This window comes from Rattus norvegicus, chromosome 10 (genome assembly GCF_036323735.1).
Source record: "Rattus norvegicus strain BN/NHsdMcwi chromosome 10, GRCr8, whole genome shotgun sequence".
Classification (NCBI taxonomy): domain Eukaryota; kingdom Metazoa; phylum Chordata; class Mammalia; order Rodentia; family Muridae; genus Rattus; species Rattus norvegicus.
This window is the reverse complement of record NC_086028.1, coordinates 74957903-74970871: the sequence shown is the minus strand read 5'-3', so window position 1 is coordinate 74970871 and position 12969 is coordinate 74957903. Positions and strand designations below refer to the sequence as shown.

The following is a 12969-nucleotide window of genomic DNA, read 5'->3' as shown; positions in this document are numbered from 1 at the left end:
AAGTGTTAGGAAGAAAAGTCACCATGAGACTTTATCCTTGAGCCACAAGTCTAAATTAGTCTTCCACACGCACCCCACTCAACCCTTTGTGCAGCCTGTGCAATTCCAACTGAGACGAAGAGAGAAGGCCTTGTAAGTCACTGGAGCTGGTGTTCCCAGGGCCCAGCACTGCACTGAAGCCCAAAGCTAACTGAAGTCTCTGTTCTGGGTGGAGTTTAGCACCTGTGTGTAATTTGAAGTCAGGATAACCCACTGTTGAGCTCAAAACTACATTTATTGCAAGTCATTATTTGCAAAGCAAGTCAGAGATGAAGGTTAGCCAGGCATTCTGACCCACATCTATAACCCCAGTGCCAAGAGGGCAGGGAGATCCAGGCAGCCTGAGCTGCAGAGTGATACGAAGAGCTGGAGATGTAATTCAGCGCAAGACCCTGCTAACTCCGGTCATGACAACTATCCCAGCATCCAAGGCTTCACACCTGAGTTCATATGTTGCTTCTTAATGTCTCAGAGCTTTCCAAAGTGTTCCCAAATCTGCCGAGGGTTGGGATGCTAACTAAGCCTTTACCCTTTTTTTCAATGCGTGGGTTTGGAATCAACAAATTTATCTGAGGGTCTGGAGCGTATTCAGTGACACCCCACCCCCACCCGCAAACACACAGCAGCTGGCAAAGCTTCATGGAAATTGGGAAATCAGGGCTTCTGGTTGCTCTATTGTGTACTGACGCTGGGCTAACACAGCTCGCCAGCCAAGCACAGGCATAGAGGTTATCAGTTAAAATGTCACAATTTCTTTGGGCTCATTGAACAGTCTCCTCTCAACGTCTTGAAAATCTGAGTCATTTTAGAACAAGGGACCCCTCTTTTCATTTTGACACCAAGATGCCCAAATTCTGTGGCTGGTCCTGGGCAAAGGTACTAGTGACAGAGGCAGTGAGAGTGGAGGGGCTCCAGGGTAGGTAGAATCTTGCCGAGAAGCCTGGAGGCTCATTCTTCCCTGCATAGCCACAAGGCGTGAAATAATACTAAATACTAAGACGTTCTAAATACTACAGAAGATGAGTGAAATTTTCTAGAGTTCCTGTGCTGTGACCTCCCAAGGTGGAGGAAGTTTAAAACAGCAGGGATCGAGGTCAGAATTTTAGTGCCTTTTCTTTTATTTTTACTTCCTTGTCTTTCAGACTTTTTTATATGTGGGCTTTATAATATCCTGTGACTTCAAAGGCAATGCTTCATTAAAATTGATAGCTTGCTATGTGCACACACGGTCCCATGACCAGATTGCGTTATTGAGCATAGATTAGAAAGATAGTCTGTTGCTTGCTCAAACCCATCACTTTGATATTTGAATAATTAATCCTAAGAAATTCATCATTTAATTATAAGGTTTAAACAGTGCTAAAGAGACATGAAAGGTTTCTAGGAGTCTGTATTGTTTGCTGACAGCAAAATGGGAGAATGAATGTCTGAAAGTTGAAAATATTTCATACCGGATCCTATTTAAATGATGTCATGGATTTGGATGTGAGTGGAACTGCCAAGCAGCCTTGGAGCCAACCACCTTTAGTTAAGTAGTTTGTATTTGCTTTTCTCCTTCTGGCTGGATTATAAACTGAAGCAGAAATTAAGAGCTTTTGGGAGGGTCAATGTTAGCTCACCAGAGAGATGTGATACAGCATGCTGTGATGGTCCCTAAAGCATAACTCCATGGGCACCAATGCCTCAGTTTACCCATCAGTGAGGAGACCTGGTCCCCTATAATAGAAACTAGGCATATGGCAGGTTAGTTGAACTTCTTGACAGAAAGAAGTCTATTCTCAAGAACAATTTTCATTAAAGACAAAAATAATGAGGAAGGTCATGGAGAAAAAAAGTTTAGGCCCAACAGATGTTATCCTGGAGATAAGTTTCCCATGCCCACAGCTGGGTGGTTATTCTGGTTCCCACTTAAAGACCTGAACAATGGAGGAATTCAACACTACAGGGTAGTAAATAGTTTTGGGTTTCATTTTAAGATCAAATAGTCAACATCTTTACCATTAAATGGCTCTCATCTTTCTAGTCAAGAGACCCTGTTCCCCTCCTGTCCTGGTACCCATAAGCTAATTTTAGGAATCCTGACCCTTTCATAATGTAGATATATCTTATATCATCTATTCAAAGTCTAGGTCAACTTTGCCTTTTCAGATACTTGATACAGTATACTTTCCGATACTTAAGTACAGTCTAGAGGCTCAAAAAAGAAAATAAAAACCTAACTAAGCAGAATTATCCTATAAATCACAAGTCTTATTATCAATTGACTTTGAAGTGTCCTTGACAGGTCTATATATGAACACTAAGTGCCCAGCTTATGAGGCTGTTTGGAAGACTGTGGAGATTTTAGGAGTTTGATAGAAGTAATTCGCAAGGGGCAGGCCTTTGAAAATGGTAGCCATCCATCGGGTGCTTCTCCTGTGTCTGGTCTGTACAATGTGAGCAGACACTGCTTCATACTCCCCACCCCCACCATGAACTGCACAAACCCAGGTACATCTCTTTCCTGTGTTAACAATCCTTAACTGTCCCCTGCAGCTCTGAGACATGCTCACCATGCCTGAGATGGCCTAACTTGTTTGGTTTATCCCCACCTCTCCTTGCTCTTCTGCATGGAATTCTTCAATCCAACTAACTTGCATGCTATTGAGAGCACCTTGGCAGATGTCCTGTATTAGGTGTCCTGTATCAGGGCCTTTGTGCCTGCCGCTTTCTATGGGGAGCGCTCCTTCTAGCCTCCACCAATACGGTGACATCTCATTGACCTGAGAGATGTATCCCTGACCACCGTTACTGTTCTTCATATGCGTCCTTCAAAATGTTGTCAAGAAGGCTCTTCTCAATCATACGTTTGGCGTATTTTCTCACCCTGGAGTTTATAATAACCATTAAAAGTTCTAAAGTAGTAGTGCCCCTTAGTTCTCTTAGCTCTAAACTCACCATTTTCCGCAAATCCATATGGCCCTTCCTTGGAAAAAGTCTTTGTTCCTTTACATAGGACAAACTTCACTTGCTACAGCATCACTCCATCACATCAGCTACCTCACATCAGTGTGAGTATGGTCCATTTTTCAACAGGTTTCCTGCGCAATTAGTTGGCTGAAAATGTCTTGGGGGTTTAAATGTCTTAGTGGGTTTTATAAGAAGTATATGTTCAACATGTAGAACATATTGAAACATCTGATACATAGTGACTTGTGTGTACAAAATTATAATTAAAGAAGAAAAGTGGTCATCAGAGAAGAGCACTCACAGAGAGAGAGTCGGGGTTAGATCCCCAGCACCCCACATTGGGGGGCTCCCAACCACCTGTAATTCCAACTCCAAGTCACCTGTACACATTTGTGTGCATCCACACATAGTCACACACATAGATACCTGATTAAAAATAAAATTAAAAATAAAAATTAAGATAAATAAAATAAAAATAAAAATTATTTTTAAGAATAAAAGCACAATATATAAAATAATATAGCATTATATTATTTTCATTGAAAACACTTGAATGATAGAGATTTGCACATGTAGAGGGGCACACAGGAGTGTGTACAACTGTGTGCACATTCTTGCTCTGATTAACACAGATCATTAAGAATAATGCCCAGATGCACTGTCTCATAGATGCAGGACCAGATCACCAAGCAAAACCCTTGAGTCTTTACACACGTCAAAATAAATCTGTGTTGTTCTGAGCTCTTTTGCCTTGCTTTAGTGCATCTGGAGTTTCCAAAGTTTCTGGAATGAAAATTGTTTATTTAAATTAAAAACACTTTAACTGTTAAAAAGCTAGAAAGAAATCAAAACACAAGAAACCATTTATAAGTAAACACAGTAAGGCAGTGGAACGCCCACCCAGGTCTGGGCAGAGACACAGTGCTGAGACTATGTGGAAAAATAGCCAAGTTCCAATGCCATAAGAGAGACCGTTGGAAACGCTTAGAAAATTCCTTAAACACCAGCAGCGACTGAGGAGTGGGATTGACAACTAAAACACTGTTTATGAAGTCTCCAGAAGCGATCTGACAGGACTTTTTCAAGTTGAGCCTGTGGTGTGTTAATATTGTGTCCAAAAGTCAAAGACAAAAGGCTAGGAAGTTTGGTGCCTGCCTGTAGTCATTTAAGAATCAGGAGCAGAAGCTTGGATGGTGCCCTCTCAGCTGGGGCTAACTAAAGTTAGCTATAACTGTTGGCATATTAAGCTCATAGGATGGTCCAGATACTTGCCCTGTTCCTTATCTGCATTAAGTCTTCCCAATAAACATAGCAGTCAGGAGAGATACAGGGCTGGTCTGTTCTCAGTTTAAGAATAAAGGCATCCCAACTTAAACAGGTCAAGTAACTGGCTACAGATCACCATGTTGCTTGGTAGAAATGCCGAGAATGGCATATGCTCAGACAGGGCTGTGGACTGAAGCCCTCAAACTACAATATCAGAACCCCGATGCCTTCAACTTAAAAGGTCGGATGGTTTCTGCTTTGTTTTTCTGGAAGTATTTGGCCAAAATCTAGGACTTCATGCATGCTGGGCTACCACTGAGCTATGGCCCAGCACCAAACTGTCAGATTCTATTTGAAAAGCACTTTATCACAATACAAAGGTATCCATCATTCATAAGGCCTTATCTGACCATGGCAATACTTAGCCTTTGCTAGTCATTCTTGAGTTTAAGAACATTGGCCCCCAGCACTTCTGGGAATAAATGGAATCCAAAATAACTGCTCCTACCACAGAATTGAGCAAATAACTAGCATTAACATTAAAGAGACAGAATTAGTTGAGTCTTCATCACAGAAGGTAAGAGCTTCTTCATCTCAAAATTCACAGTCCTGGGCTCTCTGAAGTATGTGTCAAATACTGCAAAAGGCAACCTTGGGTTCTAAGACCTCCAAAGGGGCCAATGTCTCTTGCCAAGACCCCTTGGCCTTAATGATACATTTCTCCTTGGTATGTGACAACACACACACACACACACACACACACACACACACACACACACACACACGCATCTGCTTTCTCCCCTCCTGCCCGGGAGTAGGAACCAAACCTTCTTGTGTTCTTCTCAGGAACAAGTTTATCATAAAAGCATGTCTGCAGGTCACGATACACCAAGCATTCAGGACTCTTAGTAACTATTCCTATTAAATTCTCTCTCTAGAACATCTTACATCCCAGCCAGCAGTATAATCCTGAATCAGGTTGCCATGGGGTCTCTCTAAGCTGTCTGATAGTCTCTAGAGCCAGACAGATATTTATAAGGAATGATAAGATACATGACTGGGAGCCAGCACTGTGTTCTGCACACAGTGGTACTCAGCAGGCTGGTGAATGACTTAGTTCGTCATCTTAAGGGCTGTTTTTCTCCTTTGTCTGTGGTGGAAACAAGCCTTACAAAGCAAAGACAAGTTTTTACATAGCTGCGAAGTTTCTGTTCACTTATTTTGTACCCCAAGGAAAATAATACAAACCACACACTAGATAGTTATATAATGCCATCTTGAGGAGCACTTCGAATAGTGTTTAAAGTAATCAATGATATCGTAGAAAATTGTTCCCCAAATGAAGAGCCCTTGTCCAGTGAATCTTGGAAATGGCAGACAATTTTCTTTGTTCCTACTTTGTGGCTAAAGAACCCATTATCTAAGGAAATAGTGAAAACTTTTCTTAGGCAGTAAGAGTTCTAAATTTGTTTCTTAGCAACGAGTTCCTCAAAGGAGCTCACGAGGATACAATTTCTGAAGCCTTTTCAGTATACATTTGTATTTAGAAAGACAAGAGGTAGGGGAGCATGTGCAGGCCTGGAAACAGAAAGGCACCTATAATTCCAATTAGTGGTAAAACATTACACTACTGGGCCTGTATACAAAACCCAGACAATAAGAACATAACGCCTACATGCACAGACAGCACTATGCTCTCCATTCTTTATGGGCCAGCAATTTAACAATTTGATGACTTGAGTTCCGTCCCCACGGACAAGGGATTAGTTGGTTTGCTAACATTTTAAGGAGTTTTTAGTGTAGATACTGATCGTGTGCATTATACTCCTCAGACAGAGAAATAAAGTTCTGATAATCTAACCTGGAAGAGAAATTTGAGATGATTTTGACATGCAATAGGGGAAATGTCTTACTGGAGTAAGAATGTCTAAATTGCTACCTTCCTGGGTGCCATTTCTTAATTTGTATTCCCAACTTGGCCTCCTAAAAGCAATAATAACATTAACAACACCAGTCCCTATTTAGCAAGTCTTCAGTGCACTACTGGGCTGTTTGTTACTGTAACAAACACCTGATCTTATCAACGTATAAAGAAAAATGTTCTTCTGGCCCAGAGTTTTAGAAGCTTTAGTCCATAATTGGATGTTTTCATTGCTTTGGACTCCTGACAACACATTGTGGTAGAAGCTGTAATAGAGCAAAACCATTCACCTCATGGCAACGGAGAGAAAAGGGAAGGGATCAGAGCTCTCTTGTCCACTGAATTTCACTTCCTCAAGGTTCTATCACTTGGCAATAGTTCCAAGCTGAAGACCAACCATTTAAAATCTGAGTTTGTATGTCTGGATCATTCCAGATCTGTATGATAGTACCCACTATTTTACAGAACATTTTTATACTTACCATCCATCTTAACTCTTACAGCAGTTCTTTGAAATAGCATTGTTACCTTTGATAAATCGTTGAGCATTAAATTAGTTCTTAAAGTTATACTATTTTTAAGAGGAATCACAGAGGTCAGGGCTGAGGAGATGGACTAGTTGGTAAGAGCAAACATGAAGACATATGTCCTCTTCTCTAGCATTCATTTAAAAGCCAGGCATGGTCTTGTGCACCAAGAAATTCTCAGGAGCTCACTGGCCTGCCAGACTAGGGAAAAACAGAAGCTTCTAGATCAGGGAAAGACCCTGTGTCAAGGGAATAAGAAGGGAAAGATAAATGGAAGATAATAGAAGTCTTAGAAGTCTTCCTCTGACCTCCTCATGTGTGTGTACATTGACTAGAGGTCTTTCATACTTAACCACTTATATGCATGCCCCCCAGACACATACATGCACATATGGACACAGCACAAATCTGTGTGTGTGTGTGTGTGTGTGTGTGTATGTGTGTGTGTGTTGGGGGCTGGGCTACACACGAATCACATGGCAGAGATTGGAAGCGTGTTACTCACATAGTGAGTAATCAACTCCTCCAGGTCACTGTCCACAGCGAGCGCTTCATGAGGGTCTGAGGACCCTTGGATGACTTCATGAGGGCCTGAGGACCCTTGGATGCTCAGTGTGAGAGACACCTTCAATCCACTCAAATCTCAGAGTGTTTAGAATCTGTCGTGTTGTTGGGAGACGGCGCAGGGCAGGAGTAGAAAGGGAGAACTTAGGCCAGCCTCCCCCGTTAAACATGCTAACCCTGAAGTACTCCCCTGGCTATAACCAAACATTTCTAAAACAAGCTGAAGTGTCTGAATGACTAGCATACGGAGCAAGTTGCCTGCACACTTGGTGAATCCCTTCTAAGTGGACGGGTAGCTTAATTGTTTTCCCTTTTCCTTGCCATCCTTGAGAAGCCTGGCATCTCCTGAAGTCCCCCCCTTCAGCCCCTACAAATGCTTTTTATTTCTTGGAAGAGAAAATTGTCTGCTTATCCCAGTAAACATGAGTTGAGACAACTATGGCTTTCTTTCTTTCTTTCTTTCTTTCTTTCTTTCTTTCTTTCTTTCTTTCTTTTTCTTTCTTCTTTTTTTTCTCGGAGCTGGGGACCGAACCCAGGGCCTTGTGCTTGCTAGGCAAGCGCTCTACCACTGAGCTAAATCCCCAACCCCTCTTTCTTTCTTTCTTCCTTTCTTTCTTTCTTTCTTTCTTTCTTTCTTTCTTTCTTTCTTTCTTCCTTTCTTTGGACATCTTTTAATGGAACAATGTGTCAGAACTGGGCCTTCAAAGTCAAGGTAGAATGGCAACATGATCCAGAAGTGAGAGAATGTTGAGTCTCGGCTGGCAAGCTTGTCAACCAGATGCCTCCTAGTTCCGCTGCAGGATAGGACCTGGGAGGCAAATCGAACATCCACATTCAGGAAGCTCAGGGGCTGGTAACTGAATGTGAAAGGAAACATGGTGCTTGACTTAAATGCTTGCTTTGTGGGTTCTAGCTTCTTGCTCCCCAGGAAGAATCTCCGGATAAATAAGTTTTCACCTTTAGATTCCTCGTTATTTTTCCATCAGTGGCTGTACCTTTAAAGGCAATTCAATGTGGGCTTCTTTTATTCTCCCATTTGAATTAGTTACTGTACAATTTCTTAAACACGATTTTTTCTCTCTCTCTCTCTCTTTATTACAGAGGCTGCCCTTCAAAGACAGACATTTCACTTGCAGCAAAATGTAAGTACATTTCTTCCTCAAAATAATATCTGTGTCTCAGCTGTCATTCCAAAACCTTTAAGGCTCCCATCTCCTAACTCCCACTGCTGCATCATTAAAAATCCGGTGCCACCAAATGAGGCCACGGTTTGGAGCTAACATTTCTCGGGGCTTATTTGTGGAACACTGTGGAAGCATTTTAGAAACGGTTTTGGAAGAAGACCTGGAATCGTGGCTACGAGAATATGGCATCTAAAAGCAAAGGGGGCATTATGCATATTTGTTGTGACATTGTGGCTAAATGACACCCAACATCTGAATATTCATCCCCCCTCGAGTGGCTGATTTATTTCTCTTTTCTCAGTCAGTCCTCACCATGGATTCACAGGCCCCTCCTTGTTTAAGAACCAGGCAGTTTCCTCAGTAATTCCTCCCTGTATCTGCTAATTATGGCTACTCTATAAACGTATGTTGTTTCTAGAGCAAATCTCCTGTATATTGCATTCACTCTGGAATTCCCAGTGCCTGTACCAAGCTACACATCTCTTCTCTTCCGTAAGACCAGATAAAACTGGGGTGGGTCTGAACTGAGAATAGGCATTTCCCGGTTTTTGCCTTTAAGATTAGCATGTGAATATATCCCTCAGTATGTGTTTATCTCTGGAATAATCTAGTAACACATAAATTCAAAAGGCAAAGAATTGAGTTAGGACCAACATGAAGGCTGTAGGTTATTCACAAGTAGCTGGAAAAGCTAATGAGCTACTTGCCAAGGAAGATAAGTGGGCACAAGATAAGCAACCACAGAGTAAAGGGGTGAGCCAGCCGTTTGCACTTCATACTATCCTGGTTTATACAGAATTTCCAGCAAGGGGTTCATCTTGCCAGCCACTGGAGCATTTAACTAGACATTCTTAGACCTGTCAGAATCCCAAGGTCTCACTGGAATTCCCCATACCACACAAACGCTAATAAATTCCCCTCGGATCGTTCAGTTCCTATGACAATGTGTTCGGCTGAACTGCAAGCAAAACTTAGTTCATCTTGACTTCCCGGGTGATGTCTTTCTGTTCGCTCCATCCAGCAAATTGATCCCACTGCTTGCCGGTAAATATTCAAGCATCAGCAGCAAGAGACTCTCAGCATCATTCAGACTCCAGGTCCAAGTGTTCTATGCATCCACCAGACGGTTTCTAAAGATTGAGCCCCAGGTTCTATTGCTTTGGTCTGGATTGCATTATCAAAACACCTGCATGTGAGAAATATTTGAAGTGGCTTTCCCCAAAAAAGTCACATTAGATTTTCAGGAGCAGGCCTCCTTATCATGAGTGTATTGCTTGTACAGATGTGAGCTTTCACTGTTTTTCCCTCTTTGGAACATGGCGCTCACTCGATGGAATGCCTTGTGCTAATCCTCCTCCGTATTCATATTTTGTAGCTCTTTAGCATATGACACTGTCAGCTCGCTTCCACCCATGTTTTAAGCAATTCGATATTAAATCTTAAAATATAGTTCGTATGTGTCTGTGGTGGATATTAGGTGGCCAGCAATCTCATTTTTTGAAGGTTTCTCTCTTTTTTAAATTATCTTTATGTGTATTGGGAGGAGAAGGGTGTGCTTGAATGCAGATGCCCATAGCGTTAGGAGAGGAGCTCAAATTCTCTGGAGCTATAGTCATGGCAAGTGGTTGTGGGCCACCTGATGTGGGTGCTGGGAACCCAGCTTGGAGCCTCTGGAAAAGGAGTACATGTTCATCGCTGCTGAGTCATTTCTCCAACCCCCAGTTTAATATTTTATAAGATTTATTTTATTTATTGGTTATGAACAAGTTAGACAGGGAAGAGAGAAGAAAAAGGGAGCACATTTATGCATGTGCAGGTGCTCACGGAGGACAGAAGAAGGAGGTTTCTGATCCCCTAGAGCTGGAGTTATAGGGGCTTGGCTGCCAGGACCCAAACTCTGATCCTCTGGAAGAGCAATATGTCTCTTAACCCCTGAGCCATCTCTCCAACTCCAGTAAAAGGCAATTCAAAGCAACATCCTAAACCATTATGTATAAATGTAAGCATATCAACGATGATTCTTACCACCTTCCCCCCCCACACACACACACACATCTCTTTATCAAGATCTCAGTTAAAGCACCCACTGCCTTATAGACCTCTGGTCAGAAGAGCAAGGGATTGGCTGGTTCACCATAGTGATCACACCCAGTGCACAGTGACCTAGTCCATTAGGAAAATTTCCAATGTGTAGCAAGCACTGGAATTCACACTATCCAGACACAGGGGGGCCTACTCAAATCCCTGAGTCTTCTCTGGGTGAGTGGAAGAAGTCTAGTCTTTCCTGAGGAGTCACAGAAATGCGGTAAAACTATTACACTGGGGCTCAAGAGATTATCAGTGATTCAGAGCACTAAAGCAGCTGCAGAGGACCTAGGCTTGGTTCCCAGCACTGACATAGTAGCTCACAATTGTCTGTAACTCCAGTTTCACAGGGTCCGATGCCCTCTTCTGGCCTCTTTGGGTACCAGGCATGTGCATGGTACACAGACAGACATAAAGGCAAACTACTAATACACATTGTAGTAATTTGGATATGCTTGGTCCATGGGAAGTGACTTTGTGTGGAGGTGTGGCTTCGTTGGAGGATGTGTGTCACTGTGTAGGTGGGCTTTGGAGGCTCCTAGTGTGTAAGATCCACCCAGGGCGGAAGAGACAGTCTCTTTCTGGCTGCCTTTGGATCAAGATGTAGAACACTCAGCCCCTTCTTCATTACCATGTTGGCCTGGATGCTCCCGTGCTTTTCCTCCATGATGATAATGGACGGAACATCTGAAATTGTAAACCAGCAGCAATTTAAATGTTTGCCTTTATAAGAGTTGCCTTGGTCATGGTGTGTCTTCCTAGCAATAAAACCCAAAGTAAGGCACACATAAAATAAAATGAATAAACCTCTTGACTATGCATACTCCTCACAGTCATCAACATCTCTGGAGCCCAAGGACCTAAGGATGTCTGACACACAATCAACAACCAGTTCACCAATACGTGTTCAGTTTATGGGGTTTTGGAAATGTGTACAGTGCGTGGAATAGAAACTTCACTGGAGGAGGACAACTTAGCCAAGTAAGGAAGATAGGCATGATGGGAAAATAGAGCTGGGCAATGGAAGGAACCCTCAGAGTGGAACTCTGAGCCCGCACAGCCAAGTTCCTCCCATTTCACTCTCTCTGAGGTGATGATCCTGAGAACACCTCACTCTCTAAGTTCTTCTATTGTGGAAGGTCAAAGAAGAAAAGGGAGGAGGGCTTTTGCTGACTGTTTCCAAAGGTTATAATAATCACACAAGACTGTGTAGGTGGGGGGACACCTAAAAGTGCATTGATGTGTAAGGGCTTTGTATGGTGTTTTTGCTTGGTTGGTTGGTTGGATTTGGTGATCCTTTTTGTTTTGTTTTGTTTGTGGGGTTCCTGACATTCTGAAGACAAACTTTGAGCCTTGAAGTCGAATCTATACAGTCACAGAAAATAGAATCCTGCTGAATCCAGGCAGTCTCCTTCAGTCTTGCCCCTACTGTTGTCGAACTCCACTCCCCACAGTATTCAGGACCACTGCCTCTGACGGAGCACTGTCCTCTCTGGGTGGTATGTGAGAGAAAGTTGCCAAGCAAACCTGAACTACCCAGAGGCCTGTAAAATGCGCAATTGCTTTTTAAGAGGCATGGCGATATTGTGTGTTCCTTTCGATATTTTGGCAGTCTGGATTTTCTGCAATTTGTGGTTTTGCAATTTCTCTTCACGCAGACAACACCCTGGCTCTCGTTCAATGCCCTGTTGGTGGGGCTGAGTTGGTGGGGGATGGGGGAGATTTCCCCAGAGCTCTGTCTGCTCCAGTGAAAGAAGGGAACCTTAATGAAAGAAGTCAGAAAGAATGTTCGAAAATGATGGAAGTTGGTGGGTTCAGGGGGGAAGAAGCAACTTTTAATAAATTGTGGGCCCATGGCTTTGTCTGGGGGCTCTCATCAATTAAGCAAAAAATTTTCCTCTAAAATCCTCTTGGGGTTTGTCTGGATTGCAATGTCAGTCTCCTCCCCTCCCCCTCCCCTCCCTCTCTCCTTCCTCCTCCTCCTCCTCCCCACTCCCTTTCTTCCTCCTCCTTCTTCTCCCTCTCCTCTCACCTTTCCTCTTCCTCCCTTTCCTCCTCCTCCTCCTGTTCTTCCCCTCCCTCTCCAGTCCCCCTCCCCTCTAGATCTCCCTCCTCTTCCTTATTCTTCTTGAATTCACCAAGCTTAGAGGAGTTTTGTTCCCCACTGGCCTCTTTGCACAATTCTGTATATATCTACTTGCTAATTGCTTGTTTCGAGTGCACAAGCTCATGTGTGGCAGAATGCGTTGCTTTGGCTGTATTCTGATGGCCTTTGCTTCTTCCTAGCAATTGAAGTGGCCTTTGCAGAGGTCTGTGGTGCTGAGCTGTACAGAGATGGGGTATTTATCTAGGGCAAAGTGGTTTAGGCTGTCTCTTTTCATTGCCTAGGCAAAGGCTTGGCTGCCTTCTGTTGCCTTTTCAGAGCTGCAAAGCA

The 12969-nt window shown here is 43.0% G+C and overlaps 1 protein-coding gene across 6 annotated transcripts in view; it reads left to right on the top strand.

The window, feature by feature from the left end:
- Ankfn1 (ankyrin-repeat and fibronectin type III domain containing 1) overlaps positions 1 to 12969 on the top strand; it is a 388671-nt gene that overhangs the window by 129083 nt on the left and 246619 nt on the right. For all 6 annotated transcript variants that reach the window (XM_039087383.2, XM_039087381.2, XM_039087379.2 and 3 more), the window contains exon 2: positions 8368 to 8408. Coding sequence is in view for 3 of the 6 variants with exons in the window: in XM_039087379.2 (XP_038943307.1) it covers positions 8368 to 8408 (41 nt within the window). In the remaining 3 variants the exon portion in view is untranslated. The remainder of the gene's footprint in view (positions 1 to 8367; positions 8409 to 12969) is intronic.